General features: G+C 44.6%; 1 protein-coding gene across 2 annotated transcripts in view; it reads right to left on the bottom strand.

Moving 5' to 3' along the window:
- LOC149258158 (ATP-dependent caseinolytic (Clp) protease/crotonase family protein) overlaps positions 1-15,881 on the bottom strand; it is a 193,187-nt gene that overhangs the window by 129,621 nt on the left and 47,685 nt on the right. For both annotated transcript variants that reach the window (XM_089414866.1, XM_089414863.1), the window contains exon 3: positions 15,522-15,596. In XM_089414866.1, coding sequence (XP_089270992.1) covers positions 15,522-15,596 — 75 coding nt within the window. The remainder of the gene's footprint in view (positions 1-15,521; positions 15,597-15,881) is intronic.

Below are 15,881 nucleotides of genomic sequence, written 5' to 3'. Positions count from 1 at the left end.
TACAACAGGTTGCCTCTCACACCGGCTAACCTTACAAAGAAATCACAGCAGCAAGAAATACATACGAGGGTTTACCTCATTCTTCAAGTCACGACTGATCCACTGGGTGGCCTGACTCCGGCGAACACTGCACAATCCCTGCTTGGGCCAGCGTCTTACCTCTAGGAGACTGCGTCACCCCTTCTATTGGATTGATTTGTTGGAGGAAGATTGTCGTTCAACCCTCCGACTCAGAATCTCGCTTCTCCAGCAAAATCTCGGACTTCTGACAAATACTTTGCACTGCCACTACAAGGGACCCCCTAGCCTGCGTGAACCCCTTCCTGGGCTGCGTAGGACTCTGCGCTGCCCCCCCTCTGATGCTACTGTTGCCTCTCTGCCACGTATTCTTTGGCTTGGAACTCCTTTCCGATCCAATTCTCTGCTTCTTCCCCTCTCACTGCAACTCAGATCACTAGTTCGATTTTCTCAGCAAACCACGCCCTAGAAAAATCGAACTGATTTTATCACTTGGTGTATCTCCAACTGACCCTCAAGCCTCCTCTTGTACTTTTCCTGTTGATGAATCAACGGCCAAGATTAAGTCCCTAATCAACAGCTAAGATTAAACAAACTTGATCCTCGTCTCTTAGAAACTTCTCACCCATATTTTTATTAAAACCCATTAATATTTTTATTTTCCTAAGTTTAGACTTAGGAACCCCATTAAAAATATTAATTATTTTAATAACTCACAAACCGGGGGGAATTTCTCCAAACGATTTCTGGGTTTTGGAGATCTCATGAGTTCTAGCCCCTCCACAAAATTTCGGAGCTAGAGCACATCCGATGCTACCCAAAATAAACACTCCCTCTTAGCGAGGAATGTGCTCTAGCAATACTTCCCAACAAAAGTATCACACTGATCCACGACCTCAGTCCTCTGTGCTATTGATGCTTGGCCTGTTGCCCTTCATCCACTGAACTGTTGCCTCCTGTACTGATGCCCATGACACTACCACTGTCACTGTTGCATCTGTGCTACAGCTCCCTCTCAATATGCCGCATCATGCTGCCCATAGCATTGCCACTGCTAACCGCTGCAATGCAACTCAATTGCTGAGAAGTAAGCAACTGAATAGCCACCCAAAGCTGACATGTTGGTCAGTTTGGATCAGTGTTACGGGGGAGCGCTCCCCCCCCCTCAATCTCGCTCCCAATCTGCGCTCCGCGCAGGAGCGACCCGGGAGCGGATCGGGAGCGCGCTCCCTAAAAAAAATTTCGCTCCCTGCCTTTTCGGAAGCGTTTTGCATTTTTTTTTTGTAGTAATGTTCAAAATGTAATTTTTTTTAAAGAAACAAATAATTTTTGAGCGGGGCAGCTTAATGATCAATTCTAGGCCCTAGTATTGATATGCTTAAAGTAAAAGTGACATTCTCCTTAATATTCATTTTCATCCTTTTACTTAAATTTTTAACATTACCATGAAATGACTCAGGATGTTTGAGAGTGGTTCCGGCCTCACTGGATTTCATATGGAGAAAGTAGAATTTTAGATTTCATTCAAAATCCAGTAGACTTATCAGTTTTTTAGGATTTCAGGATTGGGGGATTGCAATGTTTCCATTGAATTTTGTCATGTATTAGGGTATGGAACTCGTATTTAATCAAAGAGCACCAATCCCTCTATGTACCTTGATGTTAGTGACATTGGTTGTCGAACTCCTCTATCATGACCCTCCTAAAAATGTACGCATCACTCAAACAAAATCTTGACTTGACATGCTATGCTTATTCTATCTTATGTTAATGCTTAGAGGGTGATATTAATAACAAAGATCCCTATACAGATACAGAGGTAATGACAAAGATACCTCTAGATATTAATGCTTAGAGGGTGATATTAATGACAAAGATCCTGATTTTCCAACAAGACTAAAAAATTAGACATTTCTCGTGGTGGCAAGAGGCCCAAGCATAAGAAATAGAGATTTACATCTCTTTTCTAGTTTCTAGTAGCTTTTATAACTATTGACTCTTTCATATTTACTATGATATTTTTTTAAACAATATATGACAATTTAAGTTTGAAGTTGGCAATTATAACTCATTAGTAATGAATTATGAATATGATGCTTCATGAAAGTTGAAAGTTGTTTCATTTCATTTCATTTTATAACATTTTATTTCATGTTAGATATTATTGGTTGTAATGGTTACACTTAGCTTACAAGTACAACTTTGGTGATCAATGATGATAAATGTTATATATTGAATTTTGAAAGCTTGAAACTTTAAGATTGATGAATCATGAGACTCAATATGTTGTATGTTACTATGTTACTAACTTGTGGACGTGGTTGATGAAGATTATAACTTCTAGAATCTAGATGATTGTTGTTATATGGTTCAATCTATGTTTTTTTATGTTTTTTATATCTAATTCATTATTCTACATGTTTTTGTTGACATATATGTATCAAAATATAAAAATATATATATTATATAAAAAACACTCCGGGATTCGCTCCCAAATCGGGAGCTTTTGAAAATGTAGCCCCCGCTCCTGTTTTTTCTCCCGCTCCCCGCTTTCGCTCCCACTCCCAAGTAACACTGGTCTAGATACCCCGTGATGCTGAAGCTACCTCTGCTACTAATATGTGTTGACCCTCTGTTGCTACTGCGTTGTTGTTCTTGTATCTACTCTGTGCCTCTATACTGCTTAACACTCTATTTCGTTGCTTCAGACTTTGGCACTCTAGCTCTACCACTGTCGCTCCATCATACCTCGCACCAACTCTCGTCAATCTGCTACTGTCATTAAGGGCTCCCGTAGCCGTATGTGATCCAAGAGTTGGGGCACCTCAAGGATCCTGCCCCTCGTGTAGTCCTCCCGACTACAGCTCGATATTGCCCCACCTCTTCTCCAAAGGTGCATGAGCACTCATGGCACAATCCTCATCATCGTCCTCCTTGTCATCTTTCGCTGGAGCAGCCTTCAAGTCAGATTTCTCTTCCTTGCCCTTCTTCCGAGGGCACTGAGTGGCGAAATGTCCCATTTCCCCACACCTGAAGCATTTGACTTTGGTTATATCCTTTTTCTTCCTCTTTTGCTGCCCTTGCTGTCTCGATGATGCGAGAGTTGCATCCTCCTCTTCCTCCTTCTTGACTCTGACTCCTTTGCCGCTACTTCCTGCCTTGGTTAACCGCCTAATCTCTTCCTGTCGAAGAGTTGCCCACATCTCCTCCCAACTGGGGAGAGAAGCCCTACCCAAGATGCTCTGGACAAAGGTCTCCCAGTGTTCAGTGACTGCATTCAGGGCAGTCCTGACCATCAACTCAGGGTGTAGACCCCACGAAAGTCAGCTGGTCTCGAATCCCTTGCAATCTGAGAAGGAAGGGATCGATTTCTTCTCCCTTCTACATCTGATATTGGCTTAGCTAGTTCTCAAGTAACATCTTGCGTTGGACGGAAGTTCCCTCATACAAGGTGGTCAAAGCCTCCCACATCTCCCTTCTTGTTTCCTTTTCAACAATATGTGGGACCACGTGATCCTTCACCCCATCCAAGATCATGCACTTCGCCTTTGCTTGAGCCTCCTCGTATTTCTTGAGAGGAGCAGCATCGACCGATATAGCAACCACTTTCAAGGCATAATCCTTGATGCGATTCTTGTCCAAGACTGCCAAGATCCTGACCTTCCAGATGACAAAGTTGGATGCTCCATCCAATCTGTCCTGATCCCTCAGTCCATTGACTGCCATCTCTGCTCAAGCAAGTATAGAACAGGTTCTCTTCTCCCTCTCTCATTGCTGCCCCAGCAAGACTCGAATCTGGATTTCTTTGGCGCTAGAAATCCTCTATAGGACAAGTTCTTTCTAGACTTCCTCTGAGTCCTGATTTCCTTCACATAAATCCTCTGGCCAAATAATGTCGAATCACCCCTTCTCCAATCCTCCTTTGTTGCTGCTTAGCAACCCGAACCTAGACTTCTTTGGCAAGAAATTTGTTAAGGTAGTGACTCCCTCTACCTCGGCTTCATCTCCACAAACATTGTTTTGCAACAACAACAACAACGTCCTCCCAGCACCACAGATCGAATTAGCACTGTTGCTTCTGCCTCGGCAACTCACTGATCTGAGCCCCTAAGGCTCTGTGCTGGCCCAGAGAGCTAACGCAGTCACTGCGTGAGCTCCTTTCGGTTATTGCATCTCCTCCTCCTGGCTCAAAAAGTTGACGCAGGCACTGCGTGAGCCTCTGCGTCACCTTTTATGCACTGCGTCACCCTTCCTCTACGTTCTTTGGCTCTGGAACAGCGCTATCACTCGCGACAGCTGCCTCTCTGCAGCAGATTTGTTGGATCTCCCAGCTGATGGCTTCAATATCCTATGATCTGCAATGCTCAGATACCATGTGAAAATTTCTGAATCTCGACACAGAAATCCTACTGCAATTACTGGTTTAGCATCTCCTACTTGTTATTTCATTCAACAAGTTATTTAATTTATAAACAGTGATGAAAAACACTATTGCAGACTACACTGACATACAGATCATAAACCGAAACAATAGATGAGACAAACACACAAGGGACACCATTATTTTTAGACAACACGTCCCTGGCAAAACCCAATGTGTTGGGCGCAAGATCCCCCAAGGGACGTTTTGGGGCTTAACGCCCAGATTTTGGGGCGAAAGCACCTCAGCCCCTGGTTAGGGCTACGCGAAGGCGATTATAACAGATCGCGAAGGCCTCGCAGGTTAGGGCAGTGCGCGAAGTGACCTGCGCGAAGCCATTCACATTTGGACTAAATCGACCCCTCAAACATCTCAAGGGTGCAGAAACTTGGTTCCAGCATCCCCCCATACTACTTCAAGTGAGACCTCAGTCCGCACTCCGCGAGCTATTGCCGAAAGGGCCAGTAGTGTAGGGATTTGTTTGGCTAATTAACTCTGAACCTGGGTCAGGCCCCATCAAGCCAACAAATGGTTCCGTTGCTAGGACCGGAATCTGCATAGAGATGTCTGATGTCGTATCATTGGAATCCAACTAAGAAGGAAATTGAAGGTTGGTTGGACAGGAGGATTCACAAGTTCGTGGCGCAGGAGAACAGGAATCCGCGACTGACAAAAGAAGAGTGGTTAGACTGCTACCTATACATAGAGATCCACGAAATCTTCTTCACATCTTTCCCTACTGAGTTGTACGAGTGGATCGCGAAGCTAGCAGATAGCCAAGGAAGGTGGAAGCTTGACGGTCCTATTGTGTGGACCCCAGAGTTGGTGTGCAAATTGGAAGCATCGGAGGATAAGATCGCGCGCGTTGTTGATCACTAGCTCGATCGGATTATAGGAGGATTCATTACTGAGTTCGCGGTAGATACTTCAGTCAGCTATAGCGAGGCAGAGCGACGCTTTCTCAAAGGACTGCGAGGTAAGTACGTAAAGTCTCTGAATACTTGGATTAAAATGCTATTGTGTGAAAAGAGGGTTATGCAATTACCTTGATGTTCAAAGCTATGCAAAACGGAAAAACCTACAGAAACGAAGGAAGTAAGGGACCAGAGAATAGCCCTTTGATTTCACCTCTGCGAGGGGACGAGGAAGAGCTCGCGAAGGTCTCTCCGCGAAGTGCGATCCATTTGATAAGGCAGAGAATTCCGCGCATACCACCCCCACCCACACCGCCACCAACTTCACCGCCTTCACCTCCATCTTCACCTGTACCACCTCCGCCACCACCGCGAGTCAATATGGCAAGCACGATAAAGTTGCATGTGTTCAAGGGAGTAGGAAATGAGGATCCGGACCAATTTTGGTTCGTCATAAAAGCCATATGGGAAGCGCAGGGAGTTACAGATGACAATATAAAGAAAGCGACACTGGTTAGCGCCCTGCAGGACCGCGCGTTGACCTGGTATATTAAGCATTCTAATGACAATCCGAATGCGGGAATCACGGATATCCAAGCAGCACTAAACAGAGAATTTAGCAGGCCGAAGTCTAAAGCACAGTCGATCATTGGGTTCAAAGAAATCACGATGCTACCAGGCAAAACTCCTTGGGAGTTGGATCAGAGGTTGAAGTGTACGATTCGCGAAGCTAATATGAATCTGACGGATGGACAACATCGTGAATGGTTTGTAGCATCGTTAACGCCACATTTAAGGAGCGCACTATCACAGCAGAAGTTAACGACTCAGGCAGAGGCCTTAGAGATTGCGATGAGGCTGCATGAGACCCCGATGCAGGATCCTAACTTGGGAGTTTAGCAAATCCACGCGCAGTTGAAAAACTTATGCCTTGAGATGCAGAGTCTAAAACAGGACAGGACAGCTCGCCCAGAAGTGCGCGAAGAGGTATGGTGCGTAAAATGCAAGGGTCAGGGTCATGATAAGGACCACTGCCCGGTGTTCGCGAATTACCTCACAGGAGGAGGATCGATGCCGTTAAGGCCGGAAGCACAAGCAGGACCTAGCACGGCGCTTGCTTTGTGGTGCACGATTTTTCAAATAGGAGGGAAACACGCTACGGACAACTGCCATTTGTTACAGAAGTATACTCAAAATTTGCAGCAATTGTTCTGTAACTTTTGTAGGTCAGTAGGACATGATGAGTGCACTTGTAGAAGCTATGAGTTAATGATGGATAGAACTCCCACCTACAGAGTTCAGGCCGAAACGCGGCCCCTAGACCAGAACACAGGAGTGGCGCGCAGGATTTCAGGGGCGCAGACGAGGCCAAGGTGGAGGAGGACTTGAAAGAGGTTGCAGACAACTAATATGTTACAATTGTGGAAGGCCAGGACATTATGCCCGTGATTGTACGAACCCAACGTGTCCATCATGTCTATATTGTACCTTGTTTGATCATGAGACGAAATATTGTCCTACGCTGATAGCTAGGATACGCGACAAGGGAGCACTACCGCCTCCCCCAACTCAGAACCTCCAAATGATGAGGTTTGAGCCGCGCGAGGAAGATTCAAATGTGAACATTGTGCTCCGAAGTGGAATCGCGACGGGAGATGATAAAGGCAAACAGCCTGAAGATAGTACTTGGGTTCGCAAAGCTCCAGCGAAAGAAGCAGAGTTTGATTTGGAGCGCGCTAAGGAAACCTTCATGGAAGCTAAGAAGAGCTTCGTTGATGCCTCCACTTCAGGAAGCAAAGATAGACCGGAGCCGGAGATGGACCCATCTATGATCATGACGTTCCTAGAAACATGCATGAAGCTACTGCGCGACAGTAAAGCTGTAAAAGGATTGCAGGAACTCATTAACAGATGCGTTGGGACTGCGCCAGGAGAACCGCGCGTAGTCCGGAAGATTGGAAAGCATAAGACGAGGACGGGAAGAGAAATGAGGTTAACCGCGTAGATTGGAGAATATGAGATGGACCAAGTAATTCTGGATTTAAGATCGGACGTGAACGTTCTGCCGAAGAAGACATGGGAGCGCATGGGGAGGCCTACGCTGCAATGGTCTCCTATTCAGCTGCAAATGGCAAACCAGCAGAAGATAATACCTATGGGGAGATTGCAGGGAATCACTGTGGATATTGAGGGAGCGAGCGCGCTAGTAGACTTTGAAGTAATAGAGATTGTTGATGACAGCAATCCCTACCTCGTGCTCTTAGGAATTGATTGGGCCATTGACATGAACGGGGTGATTAATCTGAAGAAATGCAAGATGAATTTGAAAAGAAGTCTCTGCGCATAGTTATACCTTTGGACCCTGCGGAAGGATCACGCGATACAGAGCCGGTGCACAACTATGAAAGTGACAATGATTTGGACTGCATCTATAAAATAACTGCACGAGAGCAAGATTGGGTAAATCCCACCGCGAACGGACAGATTTCATGGGAGCGCGAAAGCTCCTGTATGTCGGATTCTGATGAGATAGAGCGATGGCAGAACTGGTTACATGAGGTAACCACATTGAACTGTAATATGATGACAAGATCGTTGCGCTGCATATCGACAGAAGTGAGGGATCTGCCTACTTATGATGGGTTAAGTAAGGTAGATACTTTCTTGGATAAGTTTGAAATGGAGGTACCGGAAAAGCAACGTTTCCAGGCCTTGAATTGGGTACTGTTAGCTACGCCCGCGAGGTGGTGGGGTACGCACAAAGGAAGCTTTGAAGACTGGCGTGAATGCAAGAGAATGATGCGCACACGGTTTGGGAAGCCTAGAGTGCGATTGACAAATAAATGCAATGGGCAGGATAATTCGCGCGCACATCTAGCTAGGTGGACGCCGACATATGGAAAACAACCTACGCGGATACACATGAACTGCACGTTGAGAGGTATGGTCAATAAACTTGTGTTGGGGGGCAGATGTGCAGTTGGCTCTTAAGGTTGGACGGACAGTATGTGGGAAGAACAATCCCGCAGAAGGCTATCCACGCGGAAGCAGTTGATAAAGTGTGCAACACGCTGAACAAGGTAAGCAATGCGCAGTGAAGTGGTTGGGACTTGCGCGTACCTGGGCAGACGCCTTTTCGGTTGGTCCATAGAGTAGAAGTCGTAATGTCTATGGAGTCTATCACGTCTAGTCCGCGCATAGTGGCGCTCGCAAGGGTAACGGACCGCAGAGCCCTGGAAGAAAGGTTCGCGTCGTTGGAAGAGCTCGAAGAAGAACGGTTGGGACTCGATGAAGAGATCCAGCAGGGTGATCTTAGGCTCCAAGAACTCATGAATGAAAAAGTTCGATTAAGGGAGAAAAGCGCCATGGCGGAAGCGGAAGTCAAGAAGCTTGAGGAAGGAATAAAGGACTATCTTGATAGAAAAACCGTAGTGATAAAGCAGGACGAGCTTGATTACGTTGACAGACTTGGGGACCACCACCGAGAGTTTCTTTGTTTGCTGCATGGGATGGGACCGTATGTTATTAAGGAAATCACAGATTGCGACGCGGTACACTTGGAGAAGTTAAATAGCGGACTCTTCCCAGGGAAAGTAAATGGCAGTCGGTTGAAGCCGTACACAGGTGGCCCGGCCAACTGACTAGCCACAGGAAGCACAGTCTTAGCGCTCCAGGCAGTTGAAAAGAGGCCCGGGACTATAACAGTCTGCAAACCTTTGCGGAGTTCAAGGCAAACTTCCATCATGTATATATCAGGGCGCACAAGGACCCCGCGAAGAAATGGAACGAGCTCCCCTACCTGGCCACGGACGATGTCATATTCGCCGTGCTTGAGACGTGGCCACTAGAATGGCGCGCTCCAGCCAGCTCCGCGGTGGAATCGGAGAAGTTCGTTGCACAAAGGAAAAAAGAGGAGGAAAAACTGCGGATGGCGCAGTTGGCATAGAAGAGAAGGAACGAAGCAGCAGCAACAAAGGCGCAGGAGGCGCGGGACGCCGCAAAGGCAACACCAGAACAGCAACAGGCAGCAGAGAAGGAGCGTGAGGGCCAGAAGTCACCCTCGCCTGAACAAGAGCCCGAGACAGAGGAAGGCGGCGCGGACCTACAGACAGCGTCTACACAGTTGAAGCGCCAACGCCCGAGAAAGCAGGTGGGGCAGCGAAAGAAGTCAAAATCCTCCAAGACTTCTTTCTACCCGATCACCCTCACTGAGGGGGATCTACATGACATAGGTGAGACGGTGCGCGACGTCACCGCGAAGGCCCTCCAACAGTGGGCAGAGGAAAATCAGATGGTGTTGCGGGCCCTCCAGGCACAGATACAGGAGTTGCAGTGCACACTCCTCAGGTTGGTACTCTGTCGACCAGCCTCGCAGTAGGCACGGCCGCAGCTGAGGAAATGCTACGCGCTAGCATGACCAACCTATAGTGCTACTAGAGGGGGCATTGGTTACAGAAAATGAGACCGACAGGCCTACGGTCAGTGCGCTAAAGGGAGTTGGGATCAACATGGTTGCGCTCCCTCGGGAGACACTCTATGTTCTGCAGGACGGAGTGATTGTAGAACTGCGAGCTAGAGAGGGTCGCGCGCGCCAGGTGATGAGCAAACAGCGAATTAACATGGAACAATTGAGCCTGCAGCGCGACGAGGTAGTGGCACAGAACAGGGAGCTAGTGCAAGTGGTTGAAGAAGCCTACCAGATGGTCCCTGAGTTGACCATCCCAGCAAAGGCACCAGCAAAGGCGCGCATCCGGAGGCTAGCAGCAGGGGTGCGCGAGGCAAAGGAAGAGATGGCTAAGGTTCAGCTGGAGTTGAACCTTCAGATAGCTGAGTTGCAGTTGAAGGCACAGCCTTCAACTCCACCAGAGGTGAGGGAACAGTGCACCAGCGCCATTACAACGGGAATAGAGGAGATCAGCAATGCAGTGAAGGACTGCACCAAATTATTTGAAGAGTCGTTCGAGGTCCTCACCACTCTGCAGGAGGACCCGAACATACAGTGCTTAGAAACAGAGGCGCGTGAGCTACAGCAAAAGTACGATGATATAAAAGGGACTGTGCAAACGGTGGCCCTTACACAGAGGCTCGCGTGGATGCAACAGGCAAAAGAACTCAAGGAGCAGGTAGACACGGCGCGACAAAAGGAAGTCGTTTTGAAGGCGCGTGTACAATGTTGGATCGATGAGGCATTCGTCATTACAGCCTCGATCGAAGCCAAGCTCGCACAGATGCAGGAAACGCGGGAGCAAATGTAGGGAAGTAGTTCAGGTATAGCGGTCTATGAACAGCGCATCCAGGAGGTACAGTAGGCAGCCGCTTAGTGTGCTGCCGACCTTGCAACAGTCCGGGCAAAGTTGGGAGGTCTCCGCGCAAAGATCTTCGCACCGACAGAGTGACTCGAGGGCGAGTCACGATGTTTGTGTTGGGGGCCTGTTGGGCACGGAATCCCCCAAGGGAAGTTTTGGGGCTTAAAGCCCAAATTTTGACTAAATCCAATGTAAAGACTCCGCATTTTGTGGGCGTGGAGCGCGAGCTTGTAATTGAGTCATATGGTTGTTCGCCCTCATTTTTGTAATGTAATGTCAACTTTAGAGATCTACCCATGGTCCGCGGACCATGGGATTGTATAAATAGAGCGAGGCTCTAATTTGTAAATCAGTTTAAGAAAGAAGTAAGTCAGGAATGAAGGATGAAGAATTGAGTCTTATCTAAGTGTAGAGTCGAGTCTTGGGTCGTAGAGTAGGAGAAGGCTCTGCAGCTAAGTGCGCAGAGGCCTAGTAGTCCGCAGCTAAGTGCGCGGACCCCTGCAGCTGAGTGCGCAGGGCAGGTTGAGTCTGTAACCAATTGAAGCATTAATAAAGAGAAGTTTTATACCATTCCTGTGTATTTATTTACTGTTTTCTGCATTGAATGTATTGGGTATAAATTACATTTCTGCTATTTATATGATGCGCGAACATATATGATTATGTTGATTAAGTGAATATAAGATAAAGTATCTATTTACGCAAAGTTAACTAACAGTTATAAGAAGATAAGTAAGATCCGTGGTGTAACTTGGGGAAATAGTGCAGATCGTTGCCTTAGCAGCGCGAAAGCACCTCAGCCCTTGGTTAGGGCTGCACGAAGGCGATTATAACAGATCGCGAAGGCCTCGCAGGGCAGGGCAGTGTGCGAAGCCATTCACAGTTGATCTAAATCGACCACTCAGACATCTCAAAGGTGTGAAAACTTGGTTCCAACATTCCCCCATACTGCTTCAGGTGAGACCTCAGTCCATGCTCCGCGGGTTGTTTCCAAAAGGGCCAGTAGTGTAGGGATTTGTTTGGCTAATTAACTCCAAACCTGGGTCAGGCCCCATCAAGCCAACATAATGCGGGAAAACCGGCACAGCAGATAGAGGGTTTGTATTATTAAGCAAGCAGAATCTGAGTACAATAGGTTGCCTCTCACACCAGCTAACCTTACAAAGAAATCACGGCAGCAAGAAATACATACAAGGGTTTACCTCGTTCTTCAAGTCACAATTGATCCACTGAGTGGCCTGACTCCGAAAAACACTACGAAATCCCAACACAATCCCTGCTTGGGCCAACGTCTTACCTCTGGGAGATTGCGTCACCCCTTCTGTTGGATCGATTTGCTGGAGGAAGACTGTTGTTCAGCCCTCCTGGTTCAGAACCTCGCTTCTCCAACAAAATCTCAGACTTTTGACGAATACTCTGCACTACCACTGCAAGAGACCCTCCTAGCCTGCGTGAACCCCTTCCTAGGCTGCGTAGGCCTCTGCGTTGCCTCTCTAATGCTACTGCTGCCTCTCTGCCACGTACTCTTTGGCTCAGAACTCCTTTCCAATCCAAATCTCTGCTTCTTCCCCTCTCACTACAACTCAGATCACTAATTCGATTTTCTCAGCAAACCACGCTCCAGAAAAATCGAACTGATTTGATCACTTGGTGTATCTCCAACTGACCCTCAAGCCTCCTCTTATACTTTTCCTATTGATGAATCAACGGTTGAGATTAAACAAACTTGATCCTCATCTCTTAGAAGCTCCTCCCCCATATTTTTATTTAAACCCATTAATATTTTTATTTTCCTAAGTCTAAATTAAAAATATGAATTATTTTAATAGCTCATAATTCGGATGGAATTTCTCCAAACGATTTCTGGGTTTTGGAGATCTCATGAGTTCTAGCCCCTCCACAAAATTTCGAGGCTAGAGCACATCCGATGCTACCCAAAATCAACACTAATTTATCTTTGCATTGTTAGTTTCATAATCATTGCATTATAGATCTAATCCTTTAGCTTGCGTCTTCTAATTTGCTACTTGATCTAAAGTGCATTTGAAATACCTCGTCTTTTGTTTCACTTGCAATTGAAGATTAAAAGTAGAGTCTCTAATTTCTCGCTAGCAATCTCATTTGCCATTATTCAAGTGTGCTTTGATCATATAACTTCACTTGTTTCCATTGTCTAAGATAAGTGAAGACATCTTAAGAAGCATTTTTTGTCAAAGGCATTTCAGATATCATTCTAATATCTAATCTAATTGCACCTTTCTTGTTTCATTGGGTAATCTTGAAATTTTGCTTCATTGGTCATTATTGCAAGCTCATAATCTTGTTTTCTAAGTGGTTATCATATATCTTGGTTATAAGTTTTTTCTAGTGAAGCATCATTGTAATTAGATCTCATTGAAGCATTTGGATTTAGATCTAGATTTGTCTTTCCTAAAATTTACCTCCAAGCATAAGCTTGGTTGATAAAAAGATAGGACAACCTTCTTCACATCCAATTTGAGAAGCTTGACACTTCAACAACAATTAAAACGAGTGACCTTGCAGTTCTCTTGTGGTCGAGCCCTTGTAGGAACGAAGTCACTTGGGTTGCTAGAAGTCTTGGGTAGGTATCGTTAAAAAGGCCTTAGCCTCCTTCCCCAATACTTCTCCCAAAATCTTTGTTCTAAGATTTGCTTCAAAATAATTGAGCAAAAGGCTTTCACCTTAGAATAGGCATATAATTAAAATCAACCAAGATCTTCCATTACACATAGGTAGACCTTGCATTCATTCATTTTGCATTTCAATTGATTAGTGTAATTGGAATCATGAGCTCATTTCATACTTGCAAGTTTTATATTGTTGCACTTGTCATTTTCAAGTTATTGTCCCTTGAATATCATTTTAGTTGAAGTACAAGCCTTATTTACATTGCAAGCTTACCTCTCATTGCTCATATACCCAATTGTTGTAATCTTTTGATCTCTCGTACTAACCTTGTCTTGCAGCATTGCTTGTCTTGTGACTTGAGATATAGCTTATCTTGTGAGAGTACCCTAATTTATACTTTGAGCATTGTTATTAAGGCATTGGTCTCTCACTCTTTATCATTTTAAGTGTCTCATTGATCTAATTGAATCTATTTTTAACACTTACATTGCTCATTAATAATCTCACTTGCCAATTAACTTTAAATCAAGTTGTCTAGAGAAGTGATTGCCTTGCCCTTAGTCTCCTAGAACTTGTTGTTCCAACAAGTTTTCCTCTTTCATTTATCTTTAGGGACTACCCCCCATAGCTTGTCTAGGAGAGAGCTTAAACAGAGTGAGTAGGGAATAGGTGACAGCCCCTACTCTGAGCGTTGCACCTTAGGTGTACACTTTGGGTCCAGAAAACCAAAAAATTGTAAAAATAGGGAAAATATCAGTAAAAATCGACAAACATCAACAAATTAAAATATATGAAAATTAAAAAAGCTTAAAAAAATAAAAAACAATCACTTAAATCATGACTTTTTCCATCAAATCACAATCTTTTCATTTGGTTTATGATAAAATGGTGATTTTTTCATCCTTGAAAAAATCACTAATCTTTTCCAGCCAATAAAATCGGCTAGGCCAAAAAATTGTGATTTCTTGATCTTTTCACCATAAAATCGGGATGTTTGCAACATTGCTTGACTCCATATCCCATCTTGATCTTAGCACTAGACTTCACATCCTTCCATCATTCCTTTTTTCTATATCTCCAAACTCGAATCCTATTTGCTAAGGCTACTTGTGATGCCACCCTAATCATTATTGCTTAGAATTAGTAAATCCTTAGAGAAGCCTCCCTTGAGCCAGAGGAGAGGCGACCTAAAGAGCAAAGGTAGGTGGCTGAAGTGACAGTGGGTCACCTTCCTAGGCTCCACTTGGATTGTAGGGTGTGTGATAGGGATTTTTACCATTCTAACATGCAATTTGGGCAATAATAGTACCCATGGGCTGACATGGGTGATGCCAAAGTTAATTATAAGGATTGCACTGTGCTTGGGAATGGTATGTGTTGAGTATTGGAAACTCCAACTACAGGTGGAAGGAAGAACCGTTGTGCCTAGTTTGTCCTTATCCATATGTAATGAAGGAATTGGAGGCACCGAGATAAATACGCCATATGCCTGTGAAGTGATGACATGGTGTGCAACCCTAAGTAAGCACTATCAAATATGCAATGGCAACAAACTTAAGTGTTTTCACCATAAGATGGGGGGTCCCTTATGGGGGTTTGAAATAGTCATAACTCTTAACATATTGGGGTGGTTTTGCAGGCATGCCACCTGATGGTCATATCTCTAAGTTCTGATTACTGATTTACTGTGCATATTAATATTGTCTATAATGGGAGCTTTTATGTGTTATGGTATCGAGTTGACATGTTCAGTCATGTCACATGTCTAGAGAACATTTCTTGGGTGTCTCCATATAGAAAATGCCTGGGAAACATTTGCCATGTGTTTCTGTGAAACTTTTGTGTCATTTTCTAGGAGCTTTTCCTATAACAAAACAACAACATGAATAATTTGGTTACCTCATCCATTGAACAAGTACAAAATTTGTGCAACCAAAGCCTCAAAAATTTCATTTGTACACGAAGCGTATAAAATTAATATCACACCCACTTGGAAAGAGCATATTTATGTTTATATATGCTCTACAAACTTAAATAAGCCCGAAGATTTCAATGAATAGTTTCTACTGCAGATGATCAAAAAAGATTGTGTGCATTTTCCCAAAACAGTGTTTGCATTTTATATTGCATAACCACCTGTAAGCCCTCACATTGAACAGAAATATTTATCCAAAAAAATGAAAGGAAAAACTATAGATGGAAAACTTTAACAACCTCTAAAAATGAGAAGGTTGATCGCAAAGAGCTGACAAAGTTTTCGACTTCAGAAACATTCATCCTTTGGCGTTCCTGAGAAAAGCAATCCATGTATTAGTTTTCATATCCTGAGGGGTAGAGTAAATGGTCCATACTTTATAAACACCGAAAAGCCACTGGAAGAGAAAATGGATGAGGATGCATGTTAAGTTTCTACATTAACCAAAAATATTGGACATCATTACACTTGCCTTCACCATGCACAATGTATAAATATATGTCTACAAGAATAGAAACAAAACTATTGACGGATGTGTACTCAAAATTAAAGGAAGAAGGAATTTATTGACAGATGATTGATGAGAACTATTTTGCAAA

The sequence above is a fragment of the Pinus tabuliformis genome, chromosome 6 (genome assembly GCF_031772625.1).
Source record: "Pinus tabuliformis cultivar Carrire ecotype Pingquan chromosome 6, CPIR1, whole genome shotgun sequence".
NCBI lineage: Eukaryota > Viridiplantae > Streptophyta > Pinopsida > Pinales > Pinaceae > Pinus > Pinus tabuliformis.
The sequence above is the reverse complement of the archived record's forward strand: the minus strand, read 5'-3'. Positions and strand labels throughout refer to the sequence as shown.